The sequence below is a fragment of the Phycomyces blakesleeanus genome, assembly GCF_001638985.1.
Source record: "Phycomyces blakesleeanus NRRL 1555(-) unplaced genomic scaffold PHYBLscaffold_11, whole genome shotgun sequence".
Classification (NCBI taxonomy): Eukaryota; Fungi; Mucoromycota; class Mucoromycetes; order Mucorales; family Phycomycetaceae; genus Phycomyces; species Phycomyces blakesleeanus.
The window spans coordinates 666,736-681,626 of NW_017265144.1; the positions used below are offsets into that span (position 1 = coordinate 666,736).

General features: G+C 33.6%; 2 protein-coding genes across 2 annotated transcripts; one reads left to right on the top strand and one right to left on the bottom strand.

The window, feature by feature from the left end:
- Positions 1-3,295: 3,295 nt before the first annotated feature.
- PHYBLDRAFT_168673 (hypothetical protein) lies at positions 3,296-4,891 on the top strand (the record flags this gene model as incomplete). Its single annotated transcript, XM_018435915.1, has 8 exons — positions 3,296-3,331; positions 3,458-3,508; positions 3,670-3,732; positions 3,855-3,969; positions 4,058-4,181; positions 4,281-4,362; positions 4,462-4,743; positions 4,856-4,891. The coding sequence occupies 8 exons, from the start codon at positions 3,296-3,298 to the stop codon at positions 4,889-4,891; spliced, it is 789 nt and encodes a 262-aa protein (XP_018291356.1).
- A 66-nt stretch (positions 4,892-4,957) lies between these two features.
- Positions 4,958-9,450, bottom strand: PHYBLDRAFT_133770 (hypothetical protein). The gene is made up of 10 exons (XM_018429593.1): positions 8,927-9,450; positions 8,628-8,711; positions 8,392-8,514; positions 8,036-8,149; positions 7,773-7,895; positions 7,464-7,586; positions 7,110-7,232; positions 6,851-6,979; positions 5,924-6,571; positions 4,958-5,786 (listed from the first exon to the last, which is right to left on the bottom strand). The coding sequence occupies exons 1-10, from the start codon at positions 8,964-8,966 to the stop codon at positions 5,545-5,547; spliced, it is 1,749 nt and encodes a 582-aa protein (XP_018291357.1). The 5' UTR covers positions 8,967-9,450; the 3' UTR covers positions 4,958-5,544.
- Between the last annotated feature and the right edge of the window lie 5,441 nt (positions 9,451-14,891).

Here is a 14,891-nt window from a genome sequence, read left to right on the forward strand (position 1 = left end):
TCACACTAGGTCTATATGTTTTATTATGACTATTATGCGGGAAGAGTGTTCTATTGGATAGCAGTATAGTGACTTGTCCTTATTTTTTGTATCACTGCGGTTACTCAATACATGTCAAGCACAGCATGTGAACCAAGTTCAGAAAAAAATCAAATCCGTAATAACCCGGTTCATCAACCCGATGTATTACACCCAAAGTTCGATATAGTGATAAGATCGGCAGAAGCAAAATCATATTACTATCACCATCACTATACCAAAATAATAATAATAGAGAAGACTAGCAGGAAGCAGACTAAAAATCTCCAAAAATGATCCTATCGAGCTTTGACTACCTTTATTCATATAGGAGATTACCTTGACATTTTTAATTATGAACATACTTCCATTCATTACAATAAAACTCAGCCTGCCACTTAACATTCTGCCCTCAATTGTGAAGAGACCCGGATAATATATATCCTGCTTTTTTTTCTTATTGTTTAATATTGCTTTGAAACATATGTGAATCAATTTCCTAGTGACCATCGATTCTCTTTTGTGCCTGTTTGTACAAGCAAAAAAAAAGAAACTCTTTCTTGTCTCCTCAAACAAAATAGTGCACAGACCAGTTAAGAATGCCCTAAAAACTGCCGTTATTAGAGCTTGTACTCCGTCTTTAGAGTTGTTGCGACATTGATCAAGAGGAAACCCTTTATTATTTCTTTGCTTTGCTTTAGGACAAAGTTGGTTTCAATTATGGCATGTCTGTCTTTTATTGGCTTCTATTTCTAATACTAGTATGTGAAGCAAGTCTATAAAAGCATAAAGCTCTAGTCAATAGAAGAAGCAAACAAACAAACAGAAACTTTACAAACAAAATGGTTAAACGTAGTAATACGCATACTCATTACCAGATACTTTCTCTTAGCCCTTTTTCAGAAGTACTCAACAGATAAAACTTTAACAGCGCTTACGAGATTGATCATAAAAGAGAAATATAACTATCATGCTCACCCTGATATATGAGTTCAAGAACAACTGCTGGCAAAAAAAAACGCAGCCCTACATTTCATTTTTAGATTTAGAGAGCAGTTATTTAGATCTCATTCAACTTACACCCAATTCTTCTTTAATTTTACCTTTGTTTTTTATTGTGTTTCATAATGGAGACGAACATGGCTTGAATCGAGTAAATTTTTAAGAAACCATCTAGTTTTATAAAGAGAAAGAGAGAGAAAAATGTCTTGCTCTTGATTATAAAGTGCACGGTCCAACTCAGTGTAACAACAAAAATCACTGCTTTTGGACTTGTACTCTACCTTTAAAGCTGTCGCTACACAAATCAAATCCAACACATTCATTTTGAAATAACTGACTTCTTTACTTTTCTGCGTTTATCCTTCAAAGGAAACTCACTTCTTCCAATACTTTTATTAGCTCACTCACAATACCTCCAGTACTTTTCCCTACTGTTACATATATTCATGTGAAACGGGTAGTTGAATTAATAGAAATGCATACTCATGGCATCCTCTCTCACATCCAGACCTAGAGTACTAAAAGGAAGGGGTGGATAACATATGTTTTTTATATTACTTTGTTATATACCTATAAAACCCGACTGCTTCAGCATTCGAGGTATAAATAATAAAAAAAAAGCTATATTAAACGATGCATCCTGGGTGTTTTCCTTTTCTTCTCGAGATATTCGGGATTATTTATGGGTTAGTATTTCAATATAGGAGAAAAGTAGACACTGTGAGAGTGACATTTATTAAAGAGAGTCAAAATAGTATTTTTTATATCTGTTACAATTCAAATCCATTGTAATTCAAATCACTCGGTGTGTGTGTGATACGTTTTTGTGATGTGGACTCTGCCAGGTTCATTAGCAATTATAGTATCCATTTTGGATTGTGGATCTTGTATTTCACTCATTTTTTTTTGTTTTCATTGCTGGTAACGTCAAGGTTTCTGAAGGTAAGCCGGTTAAGCCATCTGCTCCAGTGTTTGAATTTGATGCTGAACGAAAACCCAGGTAGTGTAGAGGTAGATAACTCTTTACTTTTAATTATAACGACTCGCAAATGTAAAGGTTTGATTTACTGTTCTCTTATGAGTTTGTCACTGTTATAGGAAAAATAGAAACAAGAAAATATGGATGAAATGATTTGTAAAAGCTTATATATGTTGCTTTATTTCAAAAGAAATAAGAAAATAATGAAATAATGAAATTCGACCGTCCTTTTACACAGAGCCAACTACCGGTATCTATATGCCTGTTTGTTTTTTCTTTCTAATTTATATTGAAATATATGCCTTGATAACTAGTATCATTATGAATTGCTCTTCTGGAAAGGCCTATTGATCTGATACTTTTTCTGCCAGATTAGCTAGATAGTTTGAGTAAAAGAGAGCATGTATGTTATAGGTAATACTTTAGTATTTCGATCCAAATACTAGAGTTATATAGTAAAGACAGAGTTGTCTAAGTGGAGGAACTGAAGGATAAACTACTATACTTCACACTTACTCTCGGATTCAACAGTGATCAATACTCATCTACGACAAACACCGCGGTCCATCTACTTGTTTTGTCCCGAGTCCTCTTTTTTTTTTTTGGGTAGTGAAGGGAAGGTGGACGTGGAGCTAGTTGTAACGGTATATTTCAGGTTAATTTGAGTTGGGTCATGATCCTTCATGCTCACTTTCAGTCAAGGCTTGTCTATACTAGAAAGTGGTGACGATGATAATTTTTTTATTCTCCCAGAGGTAAGCATTATTTATACTCAATATGTTTCAGCGCTAATTATATGATATCCTCTTCTTCTCAGGGTCGTTCTGTGTCAGGATTCAAAGCATTACAGCTCTTTAGAGAATACTAGAGAAATAATTGTGAGCATTAGTCCTTACCAAAAAGTAAATCTGCATGGTATGTTAGTCGTATTTCTATCTTACATAAAGGTACCTCAGCAGGGAAAAAAATGTGACGATTTTGAAAATAAAATCATATTTTTTTTTTCAAAATCACCACTCATTTCTCATAGTAAAATGTATTACAGCAGTAAATTTCATTTGCTAATAATTTCGCTCGCTCTCTCACGATCAAGCACCGATATTTAGCGTTAGTCATTAATTTGTGTAATAGAAAGCAAATCGCATTAAATTTCTCTCTCTCTCTATATATATATCTCTTTCTCTCTCTTCCCCAAAAATACCATTAACCAAGCTTTCTATTGTTTTGGATTTTTTTTTTGTTTTTGCTTATTGTTATTATCATTCTTAATATTCTTATTATTTAATTGATTTCATAATGGATTTTGGATCTCTCTTTAGTGTCAAGGACAAGGTACAGTCCATACTTGCAAACCAATTAAACTACACTACACTACACTACACTATGCACAATAAAAAACAAACACCTACATATATATATATATATATATATTGACCTGATAAATATTATATCAACCAGGTTGTCTTGGTGACAGGTGGTTCACGAGGAATTGGTGAAATGATTGCTACTGTAAGTATATATATATATATATATAATTTTTATTGGAACACTTTCTTTCTTTAATGATAATAAGGCACACTAACAAATGTGAATATAAGAGATATTCTTCTTTTTGTAACAAAACCTCATCACAACCTCTTTTATTTTTATTTTTTTTTCTTCGACATTAGGGTTATATTTCTGCTGGCGCTAAAGTGTACATCAGTAGTCGTTCTGCAGATGTCTGTGACAAGGTAAAAGCTTCATCTCATTACTCATTTAGATGATCATGTAAAAATTATTTTGTTATAACTAAAAGAAGAAGAAAATCACGTGCACATGTATAATAATTGTATATATAAAATAAAATAAAAAGGTTGCTCAAGAATTGACAGCCATGGGACCTGGAAAATGTTTTTCCATTCCCGCTGATCTCCAAAAATTGGAAGATGTTGAACGTCTTGTAACTGAATTGTCAAAGAGAGAAACCCGTAAGTCACATCTTATCTTAAAGAAAGAACGAAAAAGAGAAAGATATATTTACTAGATTGTGTATGTATATCTTTTACACTGCTATAGATCTTGATGTACTTGTGAACAATGCTGGCGCAAACTGGGCTGAATCAATCAATACATTCCCTGACCGTGCCTTTGAAAAGGTTATTAGTCTTAATCTCAAGCGTATTTTTACATTGACCCAAGCGTAAGTATATATGATTGAGTGAGTGAATAATATATCGCAATCACAAAATAAAGTATTACTATTAGTTTTATTGGATCTAATTGTTTATGAAAAATGTAGATGCCTGCCTTTGTTGACTGCAAAGGCTAATTCTTCAAACCCTTCGAGTGTGATCAATATCGGTTCAATTGATGGACTTCGTGTAAGCCAATAATATATAATTATATACTTACTTATATATAGATAGATAGATAAAAGTTAACAATTGAATAACCTTTAATAATTAATTATTGATATACAGGTTCCTCCTCAAGAATCTTATGCCTATGCTGCTTCCAAGGCTGGACTTCACCATCTTTCTCGCCACATGGCATCTAACTTGGGTTCTCGAGGTGTTTTGGTCAACACAATTGCTCCTGGTGCATTCCAATCCAAGATGATGAAAGCCACTCTGGACAAGATGGGTGACAAGATTGTTGCCTCTATTCCTGTTGGTCGTATTGGATCACCTCAAGATATTGCTGGCACTTGTATCTATCTGTCTTCTCGAGCAGGTCATTATACCACAGGTGCTACAATCACTGTAAGTAAAAATATATATAAATATAAATGTACTTTTGTATATTTTGATCATTTTTTGTTGTTGTTCTTCAATTGAACTTTATTCTAATATGTATCTTTATTATTATTGATAGGTTGATGGTGGTGCTTTTGTTGGCTCAAAAATCTAATTTATATATTAAATACAAAACCACATACACATACACATTTAAAAAAAAGAAGTAAAGATATAGATTGATCGAAATAGAAAAAAAATATTATATAAAGTATATTATAAAAAAGAAAGAAAGAAAGATGATATAAAATGTTACCCTTTCTACCTCCTCCATCTCAACCTCTTTTGATGTTCTTCTTATTATTATTCTTCTTCTTTATTTGTAATTTAAAGGAATGCCATTTTTCTTGTTGTTTTCAAGTGGGAGTGATTTAATGAAGATGGGTTGTAAAATACTTTGGTTGGTTGAAGGGTAACAGAAGAAGAAGAATTAAAAGAAGAAAAGGGATTGGAGGGGGGGAATTTGGAAGTAGATATATAATGTGTGTGTGTGTGTATAAGAGAGATGGGAGGAAGAGACAAGAAAAAAAAAGGGTAAGGGAAGGTAGGGGGGATAGTGTGATAAATTGATAGTTTAAATGGATTTGAAAATAAAGGGACAAGAAGGTTGGGTGGAAGTGGTGGTGGTGGCAGTGATTTATGGTTGTTGTGGATGTTGTGGTGTAGAGGTAGGAGTAGAAAGAAAAGAAGGAAAATAAGAGAGCAGAAATCCGTTTGCATGACAGTTTTCTCTTCTCTTCTCTTCTCTTCTCTTTTCCTTCTTTTTTTTTACTGCTGTCTCTTGCCTATAAACCATTTCTCGGTATCTCCTTTTGTGGATTGTACTTCCTGAAGCATTCCAGCCACCCGTTTGGCCAAGCCAAATATGTCACCGTCCATCTCATCCATAGTGTCTTCATTTGTATGTTCTGTCATCTTCTTTGGTCTCTCTTCAGGACCAGCATTTGCAATTCTTCTAATAGACTGAACAATAGAGGGAGACTGTGCTATTTTGGTAACCAGTTCCTTATCTATACCCACACACATGAACAGATTTGAATATCAGTATATACAAACACATGCACACACACGCACACACGCACTACACACATGCCATATACACACTACACAAATAATAATAAGAATAATAAAAAACTATTTGAATTACCATTTCCTTCGAGGAACTGCTCTACTGTCCAGACACCAATGTGTTGAAAGGCAATGTCCTGCTCTTCATCAAGAAAGTGGACCAAGAAACTATGCAGACTTCCGGCAGTCGGGCTGTCCCAGACTTTGACGAATGGGGTGTAATCCTTGACCTTTGAACTAAGGTTTCCGATTGCAGCAGCCGAGTTTCCCTTGACCTCCATATTGTCACTTGATGTCAGGGGTACCAGGACTTCGAGCACACCCGAAGCCAGCAGGCGCTGTTTCAGATCATCGCTGAGGGCCAGAACGGCAATTGCGGCCGTCATCTCTGTCTGCACGGTCGGGGGAACAACACCGATCAGCTGTTTGATGCGTTCTACTGCACCGGCTTCCACGATCGCTCTCTTGTTGCGTTCTGAGCTGGCGGCTAAGTTGCGCAAGGTCGAAATCGCATGGCACTGGATCTCCTCGTTTTCGTCGTACGACAGTAGATCAATCAGTGGGTTCACAAAACCCTCATCAATGATCGGTGACTCGTTGGCAGGGTGAATGGAAATGTTTCGAATGCAGGCCACAGAAGACAAAATGAGAGGCAGAAACGCCGATTTGAGGAGACGGAGGAGGGGTGGCAGACCTTTGCAACGTACGATCTCGAGTTGGTATTTTTCTAAAAGATAATAATTATAGTAATTCACCAATAATGAAACAGACATAATGAAAGAAAGAAAGAGAAAAAATATTTTAAAATTAGCATAAGAATTTCCAAGGAGTAAGAGGAGAAGGTGAAGATCAATTCACAAATACATATAATATACAACACATATACGACACATATGCAACACCCACACTAGAAGAATGTCCTCTTCTTTTATACAATCCAAAAAGCATGGACAATTTCCCTTTTCTCTCCTTTATTCTATAGCTATATTATTGTTGTTGATCATACCATCTGAAGCAAGGTTTCGGAGAGCAAGTGCAGCCTGGCATTGTACTTTTAAGCTCTTTGTATCCATGAGGGCAATAAGGTATTGAACCAGCCGAGAATCTGTTTGGGCTAGTTTCTTTCGATTTCCGGCTGTGTGGGGGGTTTTTTTTGGTCATAAGTTAACAAAAGTGTTTTATATACATATACACACTCACAAATCCATATACACCCATACACTTATAAACCCACATATAAATCCTTATATATATATATATATTACCATCGACGGCTATATTGCTAAGGGCGGTGGTACAATAGTACTGAACATCAGCGTCTGGGGAATTGAGTAGACCGATGAGGACCTGGATTGCCCCTGCATTTACCAACTGTTGGCGGTTCTCCTCTAGCACGATTAACAGAAAAATAGATATAATAGGGTCAGTGCGTTGATTCTCTCTCTTTTTTTTTCTTTTTTTTTTGAATAAAATAAATTAAAGCAAAATAACCAAAATGATACTTGATTATAATAGCCATATAATGAAATATCATAAAATATTGATATAAAGAAGAATAGACTATATACTACAAGAAAAGACACAAAAGAAAAAAAGAAAAAAAATAAAGAGGCACGTACGGGTATGCGTCATGTTGAGTAGAGCGCCGGTTGAATTACGCTGTACTCTTTGGTCCTTGGATCGGGCCAAATCTACCAGCAAACGGAGAGCGTCCGACTTTGCGATCTTTGCTTTGTTGTCATCTATGTTTTCAATTTTAATAATAAAGAAATGATAATCATTATAATTCAATAGCTGTTTTAGTCGTATGTGTGTGTGTTTTATTTAAAAGAGGGTTTGAAAACATAAAATGGTATCAAAATTTGTATGAATCTAAAATAAGAAAAGTAAAATAGAAATAAAATATAAAAATGAAATAATCTGCTCACCATGAGTAGCAAGGTTAGTGATACAACCAACAGCATTACATTGTACTTCTACATTTGGGCTGCCCATCTGACGAATCAATTGTTCGAGGCCATTGAGCTTAACGATCAATAATTTGTTTTCGGCTGAGACAAAGAAAAAAACAAACAAAATTGTCAAGTCAGTAAACCACATATTACCATACCACACTGTATTTATATATATATATTATGTTTATTCGTCAACGGTAACAGATTTTGTATGACAAGGTAACAAATAGGCATACCATTCACAGCAAGATTTCCCAGGGATGCGCTCGCTGCTCGCTGGACTTCAACATCGTGCGACTGCAACAGAAACAGAATTGGATCAAGTGTCTCCCGGCCAACCTGCCTCACATCTTTTGTATGGTATGTAAGCATAGACATAGACATAGACGCGGGTGTATATAAAGGTAAGAAGAAAGAGAATTTGTAGATGTGTGTAAAGCGTATCGAGAATAACAGTTACAACAGTAGTAGTAATAATAATTAGTATTAATATTGATTTTGGTGTACGCATTTGTATTGGTCTTCGTATTGGTATTGGTAATTCGTATTTCGTATATCGTATAACAAGTGTATGTAGTCCTTATTTTGTCACCTTTTTCTGTAATCTCTGCAAACGCAAGTGCTGCTGATCTTTGGAGGTCAACGTTATCTGAATATGCTAGTGTTGACAAGGCATGTAAAGGCTCGCCTTCAAAAAAGTTTGTCTGGTTACGATCTAGAGAGTTTATTTTATTATTTATTTTGGGGGGTTATTATACTGTACTCATATGTATATATGTATTATTGCTTGTCAGTTTATTTGACATCTGACCAAAAAGTCAATCTTACTTTCGAGGTATTGTAACAATTCGGCAATTGCCTCGCGCTCATTTTCCTGTAAAAGTGGCTCATAAAGGCCGGTACGGTTCCGCTCTTCATTAGACACGATGCAAAAAGAGAAGTATATGTAGAGATGCGTATATAGTTTTATATATAGATAGATAAAAGAGATAGGTAGGAATAAATGTACATTTGAGCATTAGACAAAATGAATAAACAACGTAAATTAGTTTTTCTTCTTCTTATACTTTGCCGCCGTCGTCATTTTTTATTTTAATTTTAATTTTTTCAAAAAAAAAAGAACTTACTTCCAAAGCAATCAGTACAACAACTACACGTATTTCCCATTGTTGGTTATTCGTTTTTTTTATATATAGATTGGTTTGAATGAATAAAGGTATTGAAATAAGGGGAAGGAGAAATTATAAAGGTAAGACGGCGGCTAATGGTTCGACTCTGGAATAAGAAAGTAAATGAGTGAGTAATTGAGTAAGAAGTAAAAAGAAAAGAAAAGAAAGAAAAAGGTGGTGTAAGTAATGGGTAACTATGTTATTATTTTTACTTCTTTTTAGTTTGAATGCTTCTTCTTCTTTTTTTTTCTTTTTTTTTTTTGAAAGGTATGAAAATTCAAGTCAATAAAGAGATTAGAAGATTGAGTACAGGTATGTATGTATGTATGTATGAGTGAGTATGTAAATGTATAAGTTTGAAGAAGTAGTTATATGTGTGTACTATGGTATTGTGGTTTTTTTTTTTGGTTTTCTAGTTAAGGAGAGTAAAGAATAAGAAGAGGATTTGAAAAGGGGAAATGAGCAAAGGCAGAATGACTATTACAATGTAGCGAAAAAGAAGAGAAGTCCAAAATAATTAATAATAAAATAAAATAAAATAAATAAATAATAAGAGTTATGATGAGAAATATAGTGTGAGGGTTAATTATTATTTTTATTATTTTTATTATTGGGCACAAGCGTGGTTCCGTTCTCTTTGATATCGTCACTTCAAAATCTTGTGGTCGGGCTTACAAAATCATATATAGAATAAAATTCGCCTCCTTTCTTTTTTGATTTTGATTTTGATTTTGATTTATTTTATATATGTTTTGGACAAATCGATATTTAAATGCCAGACAATATATTTACCTTCTTATGGATAAAATATATTAAAATAAAACCCAGATACTTGGAAAATCAAATCCAGATTAGACAGTCGGTATTCCAATTAAAGAGTTACTAAATATGTTAATGTTGAAGGCGGGAGACAACTTGTGGAAGTGTGACTAATAAAAATAAAAAAAAAGAACAGAAAAGGGACAGAACACGAAGCTATTTTTGGGAGATGGAGAGGGGAAATGATATAACAGAAATAATGAAAGTTTTAATAATTAGTTTACAAGAACAAGATAAATATGTACCCTAAGGAAGAAGTCTGTCTCGTAATCATTTTTTTTATCAGCTTTTTTTTTGTAGAGTGACCAAAGCGTACATTCCGATTTCACCATCAATAGAATTTTATTATAATCATGCTCTTTTATTTTCATCTGCTCTAAAGGTCTAATAAGCTATGAAGCGAAAACAAGATAGTAGATCTCAAAGAAACCATAAAAAACACTTTTATGTATTACAAGCATATATACCTTACTTTCTTTACGGGGTATCGAGTTGGTTACTCTAGCACTTTCTATTGTAGTATCATATGACATCTCTTTGTCTAATGGACAGGCGTTTACTAATTATCCTCCCTATGTATCTAAAAAGGTACCAAGAGAAAAATAGATAAACAAGATACCCTTGAAGCCTTTAGCCTGAAAACGGAAAAATAAAGTTTATCAGAAAAAAATATATGTTCCTTCTTGTAGTTTGGACATTCATACAAGGTCAGCAAGTAAAACTATTCCCAGAGAGAAGAAAAAAAAAACACTTTTTTGGACCGGAAGTTCTTTGAAAAGAATAAATACCTGTAGATACCAGAGGTTAATCAACTCAATTGCTTTATTGATAAGTTATACCACAAAACAAGTAGTGTATGCGGAAGAGATGGTCTTTATCTCTTATAAGCTTTATTCTTCTTGATACTCTTTACACAGCAACGAAAATGAGACCAAATCGTCAATCATAAGCTGGTCTATTTCTATATTCACTATTCCTATCGCTTTCCAATGGGAAGAAGACCCTTTGAATATGCCCAGAACAACTTTGCTAAAGTCGACCAGCAATTCAAAATTGATGAATTGACGCGAGAACCCTTTCAAGAGTATTGGGTATCCTATCTATATTGACCATCGCATGTAAACAGTATAATATATACTCATACGCAATTGAGTGTGACAATCACAAAAAAAAAAGATATAATCACCCGTTTCTTTCGGGGGTCTATGTCAGACAAGTCTTGTAAATACTATTGCCGAAAGGGTTGTCAGTCACCAAAAAGAAATTAAGAATGTGGTGTGAAGTCTTGGCTGTGGATCCTGGGGGAGAAGGGGCGATTCAGAGGATGTTTTTGAAAAAATGCTTATGATCTTTTTCAAAAACCACCTTCTGAATCCGTCCCTTTTCTTTTTTTTTTTCGTAGTGTACGTAGAAAATCTCTACGTCCAAGCAATTTTCTTTGGTCTGTCCTTATCAATTTATCAAGGTACGTTTTGTAACAATTAAGCAAGTATTTAAAGCTACAGTCAGTATTATTTGTTTTAGAAAACAAATAAAAAAGTATTAATTACAAAAACCCAGAAAAAAATAACATTTATTTATTGTATTGTATTGCCTTGCCTTGGTTTTTTTTTTAATATTTAAAGAAAAGCGTATATTTTTGAAATAAAAAAGAAAGCTAATTTATAACATTAATTCTATCAACCATATTTTACTTTGTTGAAACTGTAACTTTATCCGATCGAGATAAATCATCAAAACATAATTTGCTTTCATAGAACTCAATCAGCTACAGACACAAACACATACACAGAGAATAGTTAGACAAATATGGAAATGTGGTTATATATATATATATATATAATTTTCTTTAACTTACTTTTTGTGGGCATTTGGCTTTAAGCATGTCATTGGGATAAAGAGCCAACTTGTTATCGCTCCTATTGTAGACCATAAATTAGAAACCTAATTATACCCTCTTTTTCTCTGTCCAAAAAAAAATATAGAGGACATATCCTTACCATCGAACAACAATTCCAACTTTACCGTTTGGATCATCTTTGGGTTGACGAGTTACAAGAACGATATCCTTGATATCCCTATTCCATTTCCAATTTCTATCATTGGCACGATATGCTGGATCATTGATAGCAAATTCCAAGTCATCGGGTGACAATTCAATATCCTCCTTTTCTTCATCTTTTTCTTCATCTTTTTCTTCATCTTTTTCTTCACTTTCTTCGTCTTCTTCGTTTTGCTCCTCCTCTATTTCTACATCTACCTCTACTTCTTCACTTTTTTCTTTTCTCGATTCTTTCTTCCCTCTCTTCTCTTTTTTTTCTTCAACCATTAACAGCTTCTTGTTTTTGGTTCTAGAGGATTGTGCAAGAGATCTCTTGGGTGTCTCTTCTGACGAGTTGCTGTCTTCAGCAAAATCAGAGTCTGATTCCGACAACGATGGAATAGTTCTTCCTTTAGAGCGTGATCTACTAATAGCACCATTGTTGGTGCTGGTACTAGTGCTTGCGCTTGTGCTTCTTCTGCTAGCACTGATATTAGTAGCAGCAGAATTTAATCCTTTGGCTACGAGATTTGTCTTTTTTAAAGGTGTATGTGTTTCGGTATCAGATTCAGATAACCTGCGCTTTCCAGAAGGTGATGTACCCAAGTTTGATCTTTTTGAACGAGTGGAGCTTGTTGTCTTTGTAGTTGCTTGTGAAGATTCTTCTTTTACTGGCTCCTTGGTTTTGTCTTTATAAGCCTTTACCAATTTTGGGGCATCACTATTTAATATATTCTTTTTGTAAGTATGTACACACACACAGATATATATATATATATGTAACATACACGTTGTCCTCATTCTCCCATGTGTCATCTTCTTCTTTGTAACCCTTCCAACGAATCTTGTATTGCAGAGTTCTGTTCTAGAATGATAAAAACAACAATAAGAAATAACCACGATTTGTGTTATTATAAGCTGCAGAACTTTCTCCTTTTTTTTATCTTTTGATGATGATAATGATGATGATGATCAACTGAATTGGATTCACAAAATATGCGTGCCTATACATGTAAATAAATGTTTATAAAGCGTACCTTTCCCTTGCCACGGTAACGATGATCAACAATCGATTCCACCTCATATTCTTCAGGCTCAGAAGAACTGGAACCAAAATCGTCAAGGGTTTTCTCTTTAGTTGCGACTTTTTTCATAATGTTCGTGCGAGAAGAAAAAGAAGAATAAAAAAAACGCGATTTTTTCTGGCAGTAAAAATAAAAAATAAAAACTGGAAATTCGAATATTAGAACATCTTGGTGCAGACACACGTAATTTACCAGTCACGTCAGCTAGTGAATTGAATATTAATGCTAATACTGATGCTAATGAAAATCTAAATCTAAATGGTTTGTACTATATGTATCTATGCATGTATATTTGCATATTTATACATATACCAGTATATAAAAAAATAAAATACAATTGTTATTAATTTAATCAACCGTTTCAGGTTAATGCTTTTGTCTATAAGAGTAGGGTTTTCTAACAGAAAACTAATCCACATGTTATATACCCTCTTTAATAATAATAGATATGGTTTATATTATTTGAAATCAGTGTGCTCTAAGCATCACTGTCTTGACTTTTAGATATATAACGTAGCAGAGTATAACCGCAGATATTGCTATTATAATCACTGTTGGGAAACTTAATGAACCAAATATGATATTCATTTGCTCTCATTTTTTTAAAAATAATAATCAGAAATAACATGGCAAACAGTCAAGAGCAATATCAAAAATGTTTCATTCTAATGAAAGTGATCCTGTTATAAATCTCATGATAAGATATTTGAAACATTCAATTGAACTTTACGTTTATTTTTTAGATCAATTAAGCTATTTAATCTATATACCAGGCGGCTCTACATTTTAAAGTAAAGGCCCGAGTCGCAATATTGGATATTACATACCTCATACAATACTATAGTATTTTCTTTTTACTACTATTATCTTGTTTGGCTTGACATCTGACAATTTTCTCTAAGCAGGCTATATATAAACAAGAATAATGATAAAACTTTAAGCCCAAAAATCGTACGCCTTTAGTTCAAATTATGCACTTTGAATTACTTGTTTGCCACAAATAGATTGTTGTGTCTCCAATATGCGCCAAAAGAAAATATGACAAACCTACCCATTTTGTACCCTTGTCTTTAGTCTTACCAGTCAATTGGTATAATTGTCTTACCTATCCTTTCTTTCATATATCCACATTGGACCATATTTTTACTCTCGTAAAAATACAAAAATCGAATCGAATTGAACCAAATATATATACAATATTGAAAGTACATGTACTGTTTCATTTTCGGATAACCTTTTTTTTTGTTATAGTGCTGGTTAAAGAAAGCGTTTGAGTTCCGTTATTTTAACATGAATAAAACATAATGTATCACAATAAAAATACAGTTCTGGGTAGAACAGTATTGCATATCTAGACATGCCCATATATAAAATATGCAAAAAAGAGACACACACAAAACAAACTTTATTATTACTGTTTTTTGACTTGTGTATTCTTCAATGCTAACAAGTGGTCTTACAGACAATGAGAAAATCAGGATAACAAGTTTGTTTAATGTATCTAATTTAATAATTTTATTGTAAAATTAGAACCTTTGGCCTAATCAATACCATTTATACTCGTATCCGTATCTTTCTATGTTTCCAATGCAAAGTCTTTCCCTCTCATATATATCTTATTTTTAGTGTAGACAAACCCTGGCCTTTTCTTATTTTCTCTACTTTCTTTTTATCAAATTTTACAGGCTTTATTAAATTTACTGGGTCTAATACTTGATCCACAAAAGAGAAAGAGACTGTCTTACATCTAACGAATCTATTTTGGTTCTTGATTTACATGTGCCATCATAGAATATCCCTTGTAAAACTATATAAAAGACAAGCAAAAAAAAGGTCAATAATAACATCATTTCTACAAGCTTTCCCCCCTCTTTTATTTTGTCTCTAAAGCTATTTGGACTTATATATCCCGTACCTTATTTTTCGCTTGTTCTCTTTGACTTTGCAAACTCACTTGCTACTCCTGCCTTTGATCCGC